A 19,553-nucleotide genomic window follows, 5' to 3' on the forward strand; every position below is an offset into this window, starting at 1 on the left:
TGGTAGGCAAGTTCATGAGACTCCAAATTGCCAGAAGTGGAGTTATGGCTCAACTTGCAGAACACTAACCTTATGCAAAAGAAGCTCAAGGACAGTGCCTGGGACCTGAGTTAGCACCCCATGCATAAAATAAAGTAAATTTATATTCAAGGCAGATATTATACCTGTAATTCCAGCACTAGGGAGGTGGAGACAGCAGGAACCAGAGCTCAAGGAAAGCCTTGGTTACATAGTGAGACCCTGTTTTTTTGTTTTTGTTTTAAATAGTATTTCAGGGCTGGGAAGGTAGCTCAGTGGTAGAGTGGTTATCTCACATGTATGAGGCCCTGAGTTCAATTCCTTAGCACCACATAAATAGAAAAATCCTGAAGTGGTGCTGTGGCTCAAGTGGCAGAGCACTAGCCTTGAGCTGAAGAACTGAGGGACAGTGCCCAGGGCCAGAGTTCAAGCCCCATGACAACCCCCTTCCTCTGCAAAAAAGTATTCAATTTCATATTCTTTAAATGAACCTATTTCATGGTATAAAACAATGATATTGAGGAGACTATAGACAGTAAATCATTAACGTTTAAAAATTTTTGAGAAGAAGCAACAGAAGTGTTTTTCATTTTCAACCTAAAACTGTATTGAGAGCAGTATTGTGAAGCTAGGCCAACTGCTGACTACAACTGACACATGTTAACCTGAACTTTTTTGCATTTGTCCTGCAGCCAGCCAACCGCAGAGTTCTTGACCTGACATGCCTGATCACACCATATCAGTCTGGGATGGCAGATGGCCTTGAAACTTTTACCTCTTTGGCACAAGCAACACTGTGCTAAGTAAAGTTGTCATTGTACATATAGAGAGCCAGAAAAAAGTGTTTATTTCATAATTCTTGTGGGAATTTATCTTAAATCAAATGCAAGAGAAGAGAGAGAAGAGGAGATAACATATATTAGGCAATAAAAGAATGCTTTTGTGTATGTGAATTTGTGTATAAATGTGTATGGTGATTAGGAACATGACCTAATTATGCAGTATGACACAATCATAGTGTATGAGTTCAAATACTGGTCTTGTCACACAGCTAGCTACTAGCTGCGATATGACTTGGGACAAAGTACCTAACCTCTATGTTCTTTAGTTTTGTCACTTTTAAAGTGGTGATGGTAATAGTACCTATCTTATAGTATCATTTAGAAGACTGAAATTATATGGTAGAGCTGAGAATGTAGCTCAGCAGGACAAACTGTGCAAAGCTCTGATTTCCATCCCAAGAGCTGAAAAAAGGCATGTGAGAAGCAATTAGCAGCAGTTATGACTACTGAAATAATATTGAGTGATACCATGTGGCAGATATTGAGCTGCTAGAAGTAATAACTAGAATAGAACATAATTCCAACTCTGGTAAAAGAAAGATAACCATGGAGAATGTATGGGAGTATGGGAAAAATGGAGATATGTTCAAATATATCTAGGACTGTGGCAGTGGGAGCAACTCCTTCCTTTAAGGAAGACAGGAGATCTTCCTCATAGGAGGCAATTATACCAAGCATTAAATGATGAGTAGGAATTTGCCAGGTAGATAGGAAAAGGGAGTGGGAAGGTTTTTCTGGGTAGAGTAAACCTCATATAGTACTCTGCACTATTTATGAAATGTAAAAAGATAAATATAGAGAGCAGAACAGTGATGAGGCCAAAGATGTGAGGCAAAAGCTCAAATCTGAAGGTCTGTGTAAATTACTGGAAGTGGCATGTTCTTAATGGATGGCTGTTAGGAACTCATTGAAAAAATGTGTTTTATACTTTGCTGCTGTGTGCTCTGTGACAGATGGTTAGATAATCATCAGAAAGCAAGGATACCAGGTAGGGAACATTTGAGGTAATCTAGGCAAGACAGCATATGTTCTAAAGTAAAGCAGAGGCAGGAGAAACATAGGTGTAGGTCAGGTTTTTGGCTTGGGTGCCTGAGCAGATGGAGAAATGTGATCAGTAGAGAGAGAATGTCATATGGCCTCTAACAGGAACATTATGAAGACTTTGAAGCATTATGAACAAATGTCTACCATCTAACATTAACTCATGAAAGAAAACCTAATCACAGCTGTACTGTTTATGACTTCAGCCAGACAAAAATACTCAAAGATGAAGTGAGATGAGACAAGAACTAATCAAATGGTTTATTATGATATGAAGGTATAGAAAACATTTTTGTGTTGTTTTATATAAATGCTGTTATAACTTTAAAATTACTGTCACACTAACTCATTATACAAACAGTACTATTTTGTTCAGTTTGAAAATGAAGGGAACAGTCCTTCCATAAGTGGTTTGCCAGTATTACAGAGCTGCTAAGTGGCAGAGGCAAATTTGGTCCATTTTTTGTACTTCTAGAGTTTTCAAATTCTTTATCAAATCTGCTTATTAACATTGAAGGACAACATAACTATATCTATATAGATTTCATATGTGGATATGAGAATAAAGTCCCTCAAATACTGGCTTTTATATGACCTAGAATAAAATTTAAAAAGGGATAAAGCATCAACCTGGAATAGAATCTCTAGAAATAAGAAAGGTTAAAAATATTCCTCCTTTGATTATAATGTTCTTTTAAATTGTTCAAATCCTTCAGTTTTGATTTTCTGTAACAGAACAGTATGCTTAGATCATTTGCCTGTCCTCACCCTGGGGTGGAAGGCAGGAGGGCTTCCAGTGTCATTTGTCATCCAGCTGCCATTAGCTAATGGAAGGTACTGGTGAGAGAATAGCACGACTTTCCTTCCTTCACCACCTTTAATGGCATTCCCCCAAAGCTACTGCTTCTCTTTGGGATCTCCATCTCCTACAGTGCATGTCTAACTTGATTCTGTCCTCCTAACTCCTGGGCTCCATTTATATATGTCCCCTCTGTCCTTTTGTCTTACCTACCTAAGAGTGGTGGTGATTCCGGCTGATGCTTAACATCTGGGTTGCCTCACTGTCTTCTGATTAGTTTGTGTTTTCCTCTTCTTTAGGCATCATAATCTCTGTCTTATGAAGACTCAGGGTACTTTATCTTTTCCTGATTGATCCAGCCTAGAGTCTCATATAGTTAGTTGCCTGTTTTCTTGTGTAACATTTATCATTGTAGATTTGTAAAGTAAAACAACAACAACAACAAAAAAAAAAACGTTAGCTGGGCACCAGTGGCTCACGCCTGTAATCCTAGCTACTTAGGAGGCTGAGATCTGAGGATTGCCGTACAAAGCCAGCCCAGGCAGGAAAGTCTGTGAGACTCTTATCTCCAATAAACCACTAGAAAACTGGAAGTGGCGCTGTGGCTCAAGCGGTAGAGCGCTCGCCATGAGCTGAAGAGCTGAGGGACAGCGCCCAGAGTTCAAGCCCCACAACCACCACCACCAACAAAATAAGTAAATGTCAATCCAAATAACATGAATATGTCAAAGAATTCCTCATTCTCTGTGACTTAATAAGAAATGTTTGTTTTTTGATCCACAACTGGGAATTTCTTCTCATTGTAGTCATTTTAGGAACCCTACATGTTGGCATCCAGCTAGTAGATGAGGGGCAAAAGAGTATAATGGACTCCATGGCATGCTTCAGGTACTATGCCTGAAATACAATACCCTGACTTTGCCCATATGTCATGGACCAGAATTCAATTACATGGCTCTTCACAGAGAAATATTTAACAAAATGCCTAGGAAACATACAATAACTGAGCTGGGAAAATATATAGCCATTCTTTCTGTTTGCCTTCTTGGATAATACATTTCACTTTTCCTACTAAAAGTAGGCTATACACCCTCCATTAGATTATTCAAAGTCACTGATTTCAATTAAAACTTGTAGGTGCTATTCAGAATGTCCATCTAATATGTGTGTGTGTTTCTTTTTTGTTAACTTATAAATTAAAAAGAGAAGTTACCTCCTTCTCCTTTCCAATCCCCAAACACGTAGCAGTAGTAGCAAAGACAATATCAGTGTCCCATTTGGAAAGGGAAAAATAAAGCACATGAAACCATTACTGGCATCAAGCAGTTGGGCATTGGAAAGTGAAAGCACTGGAAAAATTCAATTGGACTCTTTCTATTCTACGATAGGAGTGGTCCCTGGCACTGCTCTTTAGGAATTCTCTTCATTGTTCATTATCTTCCATACTAACATCTGAAGTGGGTGGTGGGGAGTAGGCTTTCTCTGGGTATATGTGGATTTTGAAATTTGCTTCTCTCTCATGAAAGCTGAGAGCTATTTTATGCCTGATTAGTCTTTGGAAATAGAATTTGCTTAGAAACGTACTGAACTTCTCATAGACTGTTCCTACATTATAAACTCTATCCCAAATACTTCATATACCTCTCAAGTATGTCTTTTTTTTCTCCTTAACATCATGCTGTTTTCATGAAGCATACAAGCTAGTGGCAAGTACTATGATGTCAAGATTGAATGAGAGAGCCACAACCTAATGTGTTCTTTGCTATCATGATCTAACAGGCATTTTTTTGGATCATAATTGTACCTATATTATTTACTATTTGAAATTTAGTAGTCTTCTTTAAGTCTACAAATTTATTTAAGTTGCCTGTTTTTTAAATTTCTTCTTATAAAATGCCAATACTTGTAAGCCAATAGTAACCAATATATACTAACAATTTGGCTCTGTTCAACAGCTTTTCTTGGAGCTGACAGATCAGTACATATGGCCTGCCTTCTAAGTTATCAAAACAAGGATTCTTTGCCAAATGTTTTGCCACTGCATAGCATGGATTGCCATTTTTACTGCTTGTATCATTGATTTTTTTCTTCCCACAAGTGGCATGCTAAGTCAATGCTATTTATTTCAGGTTTTGTTTTAGCATTCAACTTCAAGATCCCATTTGTGGTTTTTGTCATGGTATCAGTGCTGGTTGTGTAAAAACAACCTTGGGAATTGTGCATTGAAGATGATGCAGCCTCTGTTAGCTTAAGCTCTGTAAGGCAATGAGAATTCTCTCTCCCCATTCCTTTCTTCTATAGTGGAGTGAGAACAGAACTGTAGTGTATTTGTTGTGTTTAGTCAGAGAGGAAAGAATAGAAAATTGAGTTATATGCCTGAAAAGAAAATGTAAAAGGTATGATGAAAAAGCAATATATCTGCAACAAATCCTGTTCCTAGCTTATTCAACTTCCATTTCACCTTTATTTTGTAACTTTCTATATTTTCAAGGCCTAGATGCTAAAAGCTGTAACATATTTTTTTCTCTGTCTCCTTGTCTCAGGCTCTGTCTGTCTGTCTCTGACTGAGAAATCAAGGATCTGGAAACCATCTAGACAGTCTTAGACATATATCCTCCTACCTCTGCCTCCATACTAGCTGCTATTATAGGTATGCATCACTATCCTTGGCTAGAATGTTCTTTCAATGCCTTTTGGCAGGTGACAAAAATGCCTTACTGAACTACATAAAAGAAACATGCAACAATATCTATCTATTTTTGTGTTTTAGATGGAGGTAATTTATTTATTTTTGTGTCAGTCCTAGGACTTGAACTTTGAACCTCAACTACACCTAAATTTCTGGCTTTCTCCACTTTTGGCTTTTTCCTGGTTATGTGGAGGTAAGAGTCCTGAGGATTTGTCTGCCAGGAATACCTTTGAACCAAGGTATTATATTTGTGTAGTATTCAATCTTTTGGTAATAAAGTGGTTGTTGTACCTGTAAGCACTGCTTCTGAGTTCCACACAGGAAGAAGAGACAACAGTGAAAGTTAAAAGGTGTATGCATGATGAATGTAATTCATTTATCAAAATTCAATATCTGTCCTAGAAGACACACTGAATAATCCTCTATTTATTAGTTATATACTTGTTAGTTATATTAGCCAAATGGAACTTTGGAAGTAAAGTTGTTTTTGAATTAGACATACTTCCTTTTACCTATATGGAAAGGTCTATCACTACAAATGGGATATTTCCTATAGAGTAAAAATAAATAAATAAATAAAAATGCCTAGCAGTATCTTCCTGAGTTCTCAATAATCTTTTAACATTATTGCCAGGTGCTGGTGGCTCATGGCTGTAATCCTAGCTATTCAGGATGCTGAGATCTGAGGATCACTGTGTCAAGCCAGGTAAGGTAAGCAAGTCTATGAGACTCTTATCTCCAATTAACCACCAGAAAACCGGAAGTGGAGCTGTGGCATAAAGTGGTAGAGTATTAGCCTTGAGCAAAAAAGCTCAGAGACAGGATCCAGCCCTTAAGTTCAAGCCCCATGACTGAAAAAAAAAAAAAAAAAGAAATAATTACTATTACTCCTGGAAACTGAACCAGGCCCTTTCACTTAATAACCAGGTACTTTACCACTGAGCTACACCTTCAATCCCTAAATATCATTTTTTATATTAGCTTTATCTCATCTCTCACCTTGTCATAATGTCCAAACTATGGATATTTAATATGTGTGTATGCAAGTGTGTTCACACACATGCACATTCAAAATATCTCCACACAAAATTTTTACATGACCAAGCAATCTTTCCTACTTTGAATTTTCTTTTTATCTTTCTACTTACATGATATGTCTAATATGTTTACTAAAGAGAAAAGTGATCCGAGTAAACAAAATACTGTAGGCCCAAAAGTCTCATGTAGGAAAATCTGGATTTTATACTCTCTTATTTTGGCTGTTTAGAGGACTCATAGCAGGTCAGCTTTTTAAAAATTGCAGTGTGTTTGTAACACTTGTGGTCAATATAAAAATACTACTGTAAACATAAAAATAAAGGCAGATCTAAAATTAAAAGTGGTTCCGTTTTCTCTGTGGCTAAACTCCTTAGCCACTTAAGATTTTATTTCTGAGTAAGCAAACTGCAAGCATTAGATTAATTTAGAACAAAATGAAATTCTATTTCATTTAATCCCATATTTTGTTTGAAAAAGGAGTAAAAGAAAAGTTTTCTATCTGGATATCTGAAATTGTTTAAGAGGATACAATCTAAAAATCTCTTGAGAATACATCTTTGTGAAAAACTCACTGAATTTTGCCTCTCCCTTACACAATACATATAGTCAATTTGAGAAGACACCTGAGTTTGTTCTACGCAAATACTTTTATTTTATTATTTTTTATTATTTTTGACTTTTTCAAAAATTTTTATTATTGTTAAGCAAAGCAAATGTTTTTTAATAATGCTGTCAATCTGATTTTTGGTAAGCACAGCATTACAAAGCATAAATCATGTGGAAATTCAAAGATTATAATAATTTAGATTGCACCCTTGGGACACTGCCTAGTGTAAGATGATGGAATGTCTTGTTGTGAGACAATTCTGGGTTTAGTTCTCATACCCTGGTAAGAATCCGATTCTTGGGTCTCATTCACTTACCATCTCAACCCAAGTGGTCACAGGGCAGCTCAGCTCTTCAACTGCCCAGGATCATGTATGTGTCCTACAAGATGGCGAGTGGGGGAATTTTGAGATTCTAAACTCTAGATACTAGGTACGACTATAACCTCTTCAAAGACACTGCCATCACAGGTTACACAGAAGCCATGAAATGGCTCAATCTAGACTGCTTTATAACCAAAGTTACATCTTCATTCTAAAAGTAGTGATGAGGGCTGAGAATGTGGCTTAGTGGTAGAGTGCTTGCCTAGCATGTATGAAGCCCTGGGTTTGATTCCTCAGTACCACATAAACAGAAAAAGCCAGAACTGGTGCTGTGGCTCAAATGGGAGAGTGCTAGTCTCAAACATAGAGAGGCTTAGGGACAGAGCCCAGAACCTGAGTTCAAGTCCCAGGACTGGCAAATAAATAAATAAATAAATAAATAAATAAATGTGGTAATAATATGAATTCATATCAGTAAAAAAATCAATCTTTTTTTTGGGGGGGGGCGGTCATGGGGCCTGAACTCTGGGCCTGGGTGCTGTCCCTCAGCTCTTCAGCTCAAGGCTAGTGCTCTACCACTTGCACCACAGCGCCACTTCCGGCTTTTTTCTTTTTGCCACCTTCCCAGCCCAGAAATCAGCCTTTTTATGGTTCTTTCTGTTATCAGTGCTTGGAGAGTGGAGGAGATCGCCATGATTTGCTGGTTCCAAGCAGGGACCTGGAATAGACCATCCTTGTTGAAACATGTGAATGAGATTTTTTTTCATGGCCAAAGGTACCTAAGCTGAGAAGAATGACTGTGGGGAAAGATCAAGGTTGAGGAGTCTGGAGTCAGGTGGTCCTAAGCAACCATGGCTTGACTCTGGAAAAAAGTGGCTAAGAAGAAATAGTTCTCCAAAAAAATACAGTTAAAAAAAAAAAAAAAAAAAGGGCTGGGATGTAGCTCAGTGGCAAAGCACTTGCCTAGCAAGTGCAACGTCCTGGGTTCGATCCCCAGTACCAAAAAAGAAAAGACAAAAAAAAAAATACAGTTAAAAAAAGAAGAAATAGTTCTCTTTAGATAGGGTGGCTAAAGGGTTTTCACATTAGGAAAAAAAAATCATTTCTTAATGTCTTAGTTGGAGCAAACATTAGGGCAACAAATGTAGCTTAGAAGCAGGCTCACTTAACATGTACAAGGGCTTGGATTCAATCAACAGCAATACTGTAAAAATGTTGAACAAATCTTAAGTTTATGGAAAAGGTACAAAAAGCCCCTAGTTTTTTTATATTTCCCTTATTCAGCTTTTCCTATGGTATCACTTATAATCATAACACTATCTTGACTGTAGCCAAGAAATCAACATTGTTATAATCCTATTTTACTAAAGTCCTTACTTGAATTTCATTGAATTTTCCACTAATGCTCTTTTTCTGTTCCAGAATTGTATCTCGGATCCATAATACATTTATTTATTTATTCTTAGCATCTTGCAATTTGTAACAATCTCCTACTTCTTGTCTTCGTGATCTTGATGCTTTTAAAGAGTATTGATCAGTTATTTTGTTGAATGCCTCTCATTGTATTTTCTCATGACTAGACTAATAGACTTTTAATAAGAATATTGCAAAAATAATATTGTGGCCATCTCAGTGTATAACACAACTGGATTCATGATATTTGATTACCAGTGATTTTGAACTGTTCTTTGTTTAGGAAGTTTCTCGTTTCTTCACTGTGAAGATTCTTCCACTTCTTGATGGCTACATATCTGTGGGAGTTACTTTAACACCAGGCAGTGTGTTTATTCTCAATTTTTCTCTCTCTACTTTTAACATATTTTAGTATGTACTATAAGCTGCAATTATCATAAATATTTGCTTAATGCTGGGTTTCTGTTTCTTTCTACCAGCATTCTGCCTCTCTGCTCCCACCCAAGAAAGAGGGTCATATTTGAAGAGGTCAAAGAAGCAAGCTCTTTTCCTACATCTTTCAAGGCTACCTGGGAAAGACCACTGGGACACAGTCCTGCTCCTATATCAGGGAACTACAATTCTCTGTAGTCCTAAAAACTCCAGCCGGTAGATAGCAGTGCCCCACAGAGCTACACACAGTCAGAGAGGCACCTGGGAAGACAAAAACCAGGTATTAGACCTACCCCCATACTGGGAAAGAATGCTGAAAACAGTTACATCCCCCAAACCCTGCCTGTGCTGGCAGGAAAGTTCTGAATAAATGCAGCAGCAGTCAACTCTCAACCTCAAGTAAGGAACTTCCTCTGGCACAGCCCCAACTGTGGCTTAGAGGAGAGCTGCAGATCACTTAGGGGAATAAAAAGAGGCCAACCTGTAGAAATTGCAACATCCAGAAGTTCTTATTTCTGACATACTGAGTAGTGACTCCTTTTTGGTTCTTCATTTTTTTTTTTTTTACAGAATGTGAATCTCCAATGTGAATGTTCTATGTTTATTGATCTGTTAGTTTGATATACATGAAAATATATATTATGTGTCATATGTTATATATATTAACATACAATATCCCTGTCTTCTCTGTATAAAAGTAGAGGTGAAAGTAGGAGAGTATCAGCAATTGCCTTAGGCTTTTTAGAGTAGACAGCATTAGGGCTCAGGGTGTTTGACCCAATTTCTCTCTGCTCAATTTTCTTCTTGTGTAGAATACAAAGTTTCTCTCCCTCATTTGTATCTTCCATTGCATTCATTCCCTGTCCTCTCTTCCTTATTTTCTCTTCTAACTCCTCTATAAACTTATACCTCTCTCCCTTCTACTCCTCTCCATCCTAAACTTGCCTTACAATATTTTCATCTGATACAAATTTTAATGGTACAACTCCACATCATAACTGAACTCTACATCTTCACTCAATGGTCTCTATAAGCCCTGAACCCAGCTAAGTAAATCTCAATCAAGGATCAGAATACCAGCTGCCTAGTTAACCAAGAATACAGGGAACAATCCATTAGGAAGATCAGATCCCAAAAGATAAAACCAAAGGGTCTTCCAATGGATAGAACACAACAAAGAAATACTAGAAATATGCAAATTCAAGGAAATACAACATTTACTGAAAACAATCAAACAGAACAGACCAATATGGACTTAGAAGACACTTCACAGTATGTATTAAAAACATTACTGATAAAGTTAATTTATAAAAAATTTGAAAACATACACAAGATAATTCATGAACATGGTAAGTCTAACAGAAGACTAATGGAAGAATTCATGGAGAACAGAAACAAGAAACTAAATGAAGTCCAAGAGATGGCAAAGGAGTTTAATGAAAAAAAAAGAAAAAAACAGCCACCCAGTTAAAGGAGATTAAGGAAACACAAACAAATCAGTGATGTAAAGAACTCCTTAGGAATCCTAAACCAAGAATTCAACAGAGGTAGAAGCCCTTAGAAATGACCAAACAGGAAACAGAAAAAAAATAAAGTCAAAAGTTTCTAAGACAGAACAGATGGTGGAGAAGACAGTCTCAGGGCCAGAAGATAGAGCAGATATAATAGAGCAAGAGTAGGCAATTATACAGAACAAATCCAAGAAGCAAGAAAGGAGCTTGCAAGAACTTCACAATCAAATTTGAAGACCTAATTTGTGGCTGATAGGTATAGAGGCTGGTTGAATTTTTAATTGGAATTCTCTAGCACTGGTCTTTGTGCTTAATCCTTGTTTTTCCTTCTTTTCTTCTCTTTTTTCCTTCGTTTCCTTTTTCCCTCCTTCCTTCCTTCCTCCTTCTCCTCTTTCTCTCTCTTTTTCTCTCTCTCTTTCTCTCTCTCTCTCTGGAGACAAGGTTTCCCTGTTATAGACTAGGCTGGCTGCGTACTTGTTGTGGTCTTCCTGCTCTCACCTCCCAAATGCTGGGATTACATGACTATAACTTTACACTTGGCTTGAATAATTTATTTTTAAATATATGTCTCAGGAATATTTATTTTGCCATATGAACGCTAACCCAATAGGAATATTATTTGTCTTTTTACTCAAATTGCTCCAATTTTGGCCCCTAGAGACTTGTTATCTTGATTCCTATGTGCCTTTGACAAGCAACACTATAAAATATCCTTCACAAGATGTTCCAAGTACATCTTGCTCTTTCCCTGTTGTGTCTGGGATGAATCATTTCTTTAAGTAACACTGGTTCCATTTATTAGAAAATAGGATTTAGAAACCAGATCTGGGTGCCAAATGTGCACACTACTTACTGGGATCCACTGCTTCTAGGTTTCTCTCAGTGCACATACATGCATAAGTATACTAATCTACGCCTATACAATCTATGTCTGTTTCTATATTAAACACAATGAGTGCATACACATGGCTCAAGACTCCAACAACATTTTGATTGTGCTTTGCAAGACAAGAATATTTCAAGTTAAATGCTTGGTATATATTAAAGTGCTCTTCAATAACCACTAATCTTTTAATTGTGATTGATATACAAAGGCTGGTGTGCATATTTATGTGTATGTGAAAGAAAAGGAGTTCTATGTGTAGTGCAAAATAAGAAGGTACATGAAAATCATGTGAAATCATCCATAAATGAGACTCACTCACCAGAAGCAGCAAGTGGTAAGTGGTATATATTCTGCCATTCTACTTCGGCTCAAATGGCAGACATCAACAATTACCCATACAATGACTGAGCTAGGACATGGCTCTAAAATTTCAAACTTGTAATCTGGTAGCTGCTACCAATGAGCAGGATGTTTCACTATAGATGATACTTAGCCCCATGAAAAGAAATGAACAGAGGAAGTGGAGGTGTAGGAGAGGGTCATGCTAGAGTGAAAAAATTAAGAGGGAGTACCCTATTTCTGAATTCAAGCCTCAGTGCACACCACACACACACACAGTGAACATCTCACCTCACATAAAGTACATTGAGATAAGAAAAGTATTAATGTACTCATTACCTTGCTCATGTAACTGTAACCCCTCTGTACAGCATTTTTACAATTAAAAACATACAAAAAAAGAAAAGCATTACCTATCATGAATCTTGTAGAAATATAGAATAGGCCCGAAGTAACATGATGAAAGGGATAAGAAAGTCCAAGTACATAAGAACAGCTTCTAGGATCTAGCTCATGATACAACTTTTAATATCATCTGACAACCAGTTGTTCACTTTAGCTTAACAATCACTGGAATGGACTCAATAAAAGCCTGATTGAAATTTCCAGTAGAAACTGTGAAATTGAGAATAATAATGAAGACGTAGGACCACCCTGCAGATATTAACCAAGGCACTCTTGCTGCCATTTCCCTCTCTGCTGGGATTCTATTTACCTTGTCATGCCTCTTCTCCCAAAACTTTATTTCACTCCACATGAAGAACAGTGCTGAGTGGAAAATGTAAGCCATCTATGATTTCACATAAGGGTGAGGTTGAGGGTTTACTATATTTTATGAGAGTAACTAACATACAATTAGGGAATTGGCTAATGGGAAACAAGAGGGAGAATAGTGAAGACAGAAGACAAGGAAGGCAGGTCTAGCAGAGGGCTGAAAGAACGATGTTCACCATGGTTCTCAGAGTTGCAAGTCCCAGAATAAAGAATATGAATGCAGTGTGAAAATCTGGTTTTGTCAGAAGAAATAGGATTGATATGGGAAAATGCTCATTATGCAATATTAACTAAAAGTAATTGGGCTCAAAACCTGTCAATATACTTTGGCAACTAAGTGTTTTAAGTGTATGGTTTCCTTAAACAAGTCACATACCTGCTACTGTGAAAAGGACAGGACAGGGTGAAAAATAAGAATGAATGGACATACTGTTTTACACAATAGTTATGAAAGTATACAGAATGATTTAAGAGTGTTTATTGCTGGTTTTAAGATTAGGGATGTATATTTTCCTATTTAAAATTACGTATTCAGTTTTTCTACAATTTCTACATATGACTTTTATATCAAGAAAAAGTAATACATTTTCTTTTTTGTTCTTTTTTTGTGTGTGTGTGCCAGTTCCAGGGCTTGAACTCAGGGCCTGGGCACTGTCCCTGAGCTTCTTTTGCTCAAAGACAGCACTCTACCACTTGAGCCAAAGCACCACTTCTGGCTTTTTGTTTATATGGCACTGAGGAATTGAACCCAGGGCTTCATGCATGCTAGGCAAGCACTCTAGTATTAAGCCACATTCCCAACCCCATAAAATTTCTATTTTATGTGATACATTTTAGAAAACAGAATTATCAATTGTATCTTTTTGGATATGATAGAAGTCTTACAGTAGTAACTGAGGTTACACAAAGTGGGTTAACAATTCTTGATCACAAAGGACATTAAGTTACTGTTTTATGTGGTAGAGAAAGCTGAGGAAATGATAAACAGACAATTACATTATTTTGATGAATATTAATTAAATAAGGACCGACTAAAGGTGGATGCATTTTACTAAAATGATATGTAATGTCTGTGGCATATTTTCTATCTTCTGATTTGGGAAATGCTTCCAGGTCTCGGATGATGATTTAAATATCCTAAGTGCCAATATCATATTGCTGAAGTATCTCTTCGAGTGGAAAAAGTTAAAGAATGCTCATCATGATTTATATTAAATAGACTCACTAATATCAGAAAGAGCCTGTCCTACCCACTGGGAATAATGAAGTAGTGACAGCAACCACATTTAATAAATATTTACTTTGCAAATACCAAGTATTCTACATTGGCTATTTCATTAGATTTTTCACAAGATCTTTAAGATTTTATTTTTTCACTTACTTATTGAGACAGGTTGTTGAATTTGTAATCCTGCTGCTTCAGCCTCCTGAGAACTGGGATTACAAGTATGTAATTTGGATAAGTATTATAAATCCATTTTGCCAATTTTTTTTGGGGGGGTGGTCCGTTCATGGGGCTTGAACTCTGGGCCTGGGCGCTGTCCCTCAGTTCTTCAGCTCAAAGCTAGCATTCTAGCACTTGAGCCACAGCGCCACTTCCGGCTTTTTTTCTTTTTTGCTTATGTGGTGCTGAGGAATCAAATCCAGGGCCTTGTGTATGCAAGGCAAGAGCTCTACCACTGAGCCACCTTCCCAGTCCCAAGTATTATAAATCCATAATCTCTTATGCCAAACTTTATGGGCTGTGTGTGTGTGTGTGTGTGTGTGTGTGTGTGTGTGTGTGTGTGTGTGTGTGTGTGTGTGTGTGTGTGTGTGTGTGTGTGTGTGTGTGTGTGTTTTGGGGGGCATAATCTCTTATGCCAAACTTTATGGGCTGGGTGTGTGTGTGTGTGTGTGTGTGTGTGTGTGTGTGTGTGTGTGTGTGTGTGTGTGTGTGTGTGTGTGTTTTGGGGGGGGGGGTCCGGTCATGGGGCCTGAACTCTGGGCCTGGGCACTGTCCCTCAGCTCAAGGCTAGCGCTCTACCACTTGAGCCACAGCACCACTTCCGGCTTTTTTCTTTTTGCTTATGTGGTGCTGAGGAATCGAACCCATGGTCTCAGGCATGCAAGGCAAGCGCTCTACCACTGAGCCACCTTCCCAGCCCCGGCTGGATGTGTTTTGAAAGGGAATGTCAAAAAAAGTTGTAAGCCAGGCTCCAGTGGCTCATGCCTGTAATCCTAGGTACTCAGGAGACTGAGATCTGAGGATCACAGTTCAAAGCCTACCTGGGCAGGTAAGTCCACGACTCTTATCTCCAATTAACCACCAGAAAACGAGAATGGCACTGTGGCTCAAGTGGTAGAGCACTAGCTGTGAGCTGAAGAGCTGAGGGACAGTGCCCAGGCCCAGAATTCAAGCCCCATTACTGACAAAAAAAAGGTTGTAATTTGTTATGGTTTGTGGGTGCCATATAATCCCCAAAAGTTACTTTGTTAAAGGCTTGGTCTGTGGCTGTTGGGAATCTAAGCATTGAGAGGTGAATAGATCCTGAAGGTACTAAGTTTATTAAATAATACATTGATGACTCCTTACAGAATGAGCTATTTATTAGCAGGTGGGGCCTGTTTTGTAGAGAAGGCATGTCATTGAAAGATATATTTTGCTTTGGTCCTTTCTGTCTCTGATTCCTGGCTGCCATGAGATGAGCAGTTCTGCTCCATCACATCCTTCCATCAGGATGTCTACCTCCCCTCAGGCCTAAAAGAATGAAGCCAGCTGACCAGGCACTGCATCTTCTAATATTAAGAGTCAATACAAATCCTCCCTCCTTTCAGGTATTTGCCAAATAAAAGAATACTTAACACAGAATTCTTTGGATCATATATACTATATTTTGAAAATCTCCAAATGAGGCATACTATAATGAAATCTACTAATATAACTCCAAAGAAATGTATGAAGTCACACTAAGTAAAATATATAACATAAATTATATACTTTACATAAATTAATAAATTTATCAGTTAGTGAAATTTGTTGACAAATACATTTATTGATAAGTTTAACAGGATGATTATATTTTATATATATTCTTTAAGCCATATATTCTTTAAATTTCATTTTTTGGAAAGATTTTCATTAAAAAAATTTTAATGTAAAATTTTAAATTTATACCAATGAAAACCCATAACACACACATATGCAATAAATGTTTAGCATTTCTGGTCATCTGAGGATCTTAGAGAAAAGATTATACTAATATTTATCATTGTCTATGAAACTAGGTTGGAGCTAGACATATGAAAATGAGCTAAACAGGATTCTTAAGTAATGCAGAAGTATTACCACAAATGATCTTTTTAAAAGATTTCTCCTAATACCATTTATTTCTTTAACATAGGTTTGTGTCTTAACAGTTTTTCTTTAATTGAGTAAATTTCCATGATCTCTTGCTCACTGATAAATGCACATCTTTGCAGGCCAGCAATTAACTGTTCACACATCTTTACCATTTGGTCTATAGAGATTTTCTGACTAGTGATCATAGTGTTATTGTCATTACTGCTGCTGTCTTCATACTGATCTGTATTCAATCCCATCATAGCAATTTTTCCCTCACTCAAAGGATGCACAACAGGTACATCATTGTCAATGTTCAGTATTTCTTCAATGTCAGCTTCTTCTAATTTATTTACACTTTCAGCGGATAAACTTTTGGCATATGTAACAAGTTTTGCTATCATCATCTTTTCATTAGAGTCTCTAAATCCTTCCAGATCTTCATCAGAAAGGTAATTTTCAAACATCATTGTAGCCCAAAGTCTGTGCCAAGCATTTGTTAATGTTGACTTATCAACATCATTCCAAGCATTAGCGACTGCATAGATAGCATCTTTAAGACTAAACTCTTTAAGGAAGTCCTGGATTTTCAGACCTCTGTTAACTGAAGCAAGCATTCTGTTCAAAAAAAAGTGTTTGTATTTGCTCTTCATGGAACGTAAAATTCCTTGGTTACATGGCTGTATTATAGATGTCACATTAGCGGGGAGGTATATGCTGAAAACATTACTTTTCACAAGAAGTTCTGAGGGGGGATGTGCAGAACAGTTGTCTAGGAAGAGCAAAATTTTGCAACTGTTTTCTAGTCCAGCTTGTTTGCAATGAGCTCTTGCTGCTGGCACAAAGTGCTTATTGAACCAGTCAGAGAAGATTTCTCTTGTCACTGATGCTTTCTTGTTTGCATAATAATGCACAGGTAAACTATCCACATCTTTTAAACATTTTGGATATAGGCTTTTCCCAATTACTGCCAATTTTATCTTGTGTGTGCCAGCAGCATTAGCACACCCAAGAACAGTTAATCTTTGCTTGGCATCCTTGAAATCTGTTTGTATCCTTTTGTTATTCATGGTTAAGGTTTTTCTAGGAACATAGCACCAGTACAGAGCTGTCTCATCAGCATTGTAAATTTGTTCAGGGCTGAGGTTTTCATCAGATATTATCTTAGCAAATTCATCAATGTAATTTTCAGTAGTTTCATGATCAGCAGAATCTTTTTCACCACACATTTTAAGATACTTGATTCCATGACGTTTTTTAAATTTTTGCAGCCAGCCTTCTGAATATTCACACTCACTTTCAATGTTTAATTCTTCATGGTATATTCTAGCTTGTTTCATGACCAACAATCCGGACAGTGGCATATCTCTACTTCTTCGTTGTCGAATCCATTCAATCAACACACGGTCAAGATCTTCATTTTTGGCCCTATGCAATGTTTTCCTATTTTTCATTAATTCTTGGTTATCACTGTCACTGTAAAACTTCAGCAATTTGTCTTTCTGTTTCTTTATGTCATATATGGTGGTAGTTCCCACACCATACTCTTCAGTAAGATGTTTCACAGACACACCAGTATCAAGCTTCTGCAATAACTCCACTTTCTGAGCTATTGATAAAGATAGATGCTTCCTTTTCTTCTTCTCATTGTTACCCATAGGTATATCCTTTACTCTTTTGGACATTTTCCAACACATTCTTCAAATCACAAAATGTCAGGAAGTTACAGAGGCATGTGTGATGATGGTTAGGTAGGAGTGCCCAAAAAACAAAGGTTTCATGTTTGCTCACAGTTGGTTTTGTTGCAACAAACAGTCTTAGTGACAAATGTACAAGATACTTTTGGGTTTCAGGGTGTTTGCTGTTTTTGTCTTACTTTGGAATTGTAGAGTAGAAATTGTGGACCTGTATTAAAGATACCATTTTAATAATGAAAAGAATGAGGCTTACTTAGAACCTTTCTCAAGGTTATACAGCTAATACTTGTCTCTTCTGCTTATATTTAGTCTCTTAAAATTTGATTGCTTTAATGGATAGAAGATTAATTTTTTTTGTCAGTTGTGGAGCTTGAACTCAGGGCCTGGGCACTGTCCCTGAGCTCCTTTGCTCAAGGAGCCACAGTTCCATTTCCAGATTTTATTTTTTTAATTGTCTGCAAAGATTTGAGTTAGAATATTTTCGTAAAGGAACCTGATACTATTGGCTGTATGTCTGACAGTCAGTGAGCTCCATGCTGGATATAACATGGAGATGTCTTAGAAAGGAGGTTGGAGATCTTAAAATTATAGTTTTTGAATATAGATTTTTCTTTTGTATAGCAGCTCATCAGTTTGGTATTTAGATGCTTGGTTACTTATTGCTTGACAATGATAAAAATGAAAGACAAGAAATTTTTTTAGATACACTTCTAAATCACCACAGATTTTCAGTGACTAACCACTTATTGGTGATTGTTTTGGTTTAAACACCCTAACTATGACTCAAATTATTATTAATCTAGTTCAGAATTGAAACATATTTTAGATATCCTAGTAAGAAACTTAATTTAGAATTAAAAGAATTAATCAGGTGTTTTAAGGACTTGTTTTTTGTGGTTTGGACCTTATTTCATAAATGGATTCCTACTCAAGGCCAACTTTTCTTCTTCCTCCTCCTTCCCCTCATATTTGTTTAGATCTTCATCAAATATCTAACGTGAAATACTACAAAGCCTCCCAAATCTCCTCCTTTTTCATCAGATGCCAGGCCATCCTTTGAGATGAGCCATCAATAAAAATGAATCAAGCACAGTTCCTATAATGACAGAAGTTTAAAAATCCAATAAATATGAGAAATTCAATAAATATGAGAAATTTATTTATAAAATCCAACCAAAGAGAAAGAGATCATATTTGTTTGGTGAGGTGTCAACATATTTACATTATTTTCTATGTTGTCCTCACCTACTATATTGTAACAGTAAGGTATTATCTGGTACTATCTGGTATGCCACATTAACACATTAGCTGTCATTAAAAAGCAATAGACTCACCTGGGTGCCTCTGGCTTACTCCTGTAATCCTAGCTAGTGAGAAGGCTGAGATCTGAGAATCATGGTTCAAATCCAGCCCAGGCAGGCAAGTCTGTGAGACTCTTATTTCCAATTAATCACAGAAAAAGAAGTGAAGTAGAACTGTGGCTCAAATGGTAGAGTACAAGCCTTGAGCAAAAGGAGCTCAAGGACAGCACCCCAAGACGAGTTCAAGCCCCAGGACCAGTAAAAAAAAAAAAAAAAAGCATCACACTCAAAGAGTTGAATTGCCTTAGACCAGTGTCATAAACTTTTAAATGACAGGGGCTAAAATTCACTAGTCTTCTTGGCTATAAAATCTTAGTCATTATTGTCTCCTTAATTCAGACTCTTGCTTTGAGCAAATTATTTTACATTCCTAATTCTCTTTTTTTCTTTTTCCCCCAAAGCTGAGGCCCAAACTCACAGCCTTGAACTTGCCAGGCAAGTGGTCTTCCACTGAGCTAAATCCCA

At 37.1% G+C, this 19,553-nt stretch overlaps 1 protein-coding gene across 3 annotated transcripts in view; it reads right to left on the minus strand.

Moving 5' to 3' along the window:
- Positions 1-19,553, minus strand: part of Pank1 (pantothenate kinase 1) — a 92,753-nt gene that overhangs the window by 61,161 nt on the left and 12,039 nt on the right. Inside the window, exon 3 of one of the 3 annotated variants that reach the window (XM_070021167.1) lies at positions 15,789-17,935. The exons of the other annotated variants lie outside the window; for them this stretch is intronic. Within the exon in view, the coding sequence (XP_069877268.1) occupies positions 16,075-17,727 (1,653 nt within the window). The 5' untranslated portion in view covers positions 17,728-17,935 and the 3' untranslated portion in view covers positions 15,789-16,074. Of the gene's footprint in view, positions 1-15,788; positions 17,936-19,553 lie in introns of those variants that run through there. 3 annotated transcript variants of the gene reach the window in all.

Source organism: Dipodomys merriami, unplaced genomic scaffold, assembly GCF_024711535.1.
Source record: "Dipodomys merriami isolate MVZ:Mamm:240054 unplaced genomic scaffold, mDipMer1.0.p SCAF_14, whole genome shotgun sequence".
NCBI lineage: Eukaryota > Metazoa > Chordata > Mammalia > Rodentia > Heteromyidae > Dipodomys > Dipodomys merriami.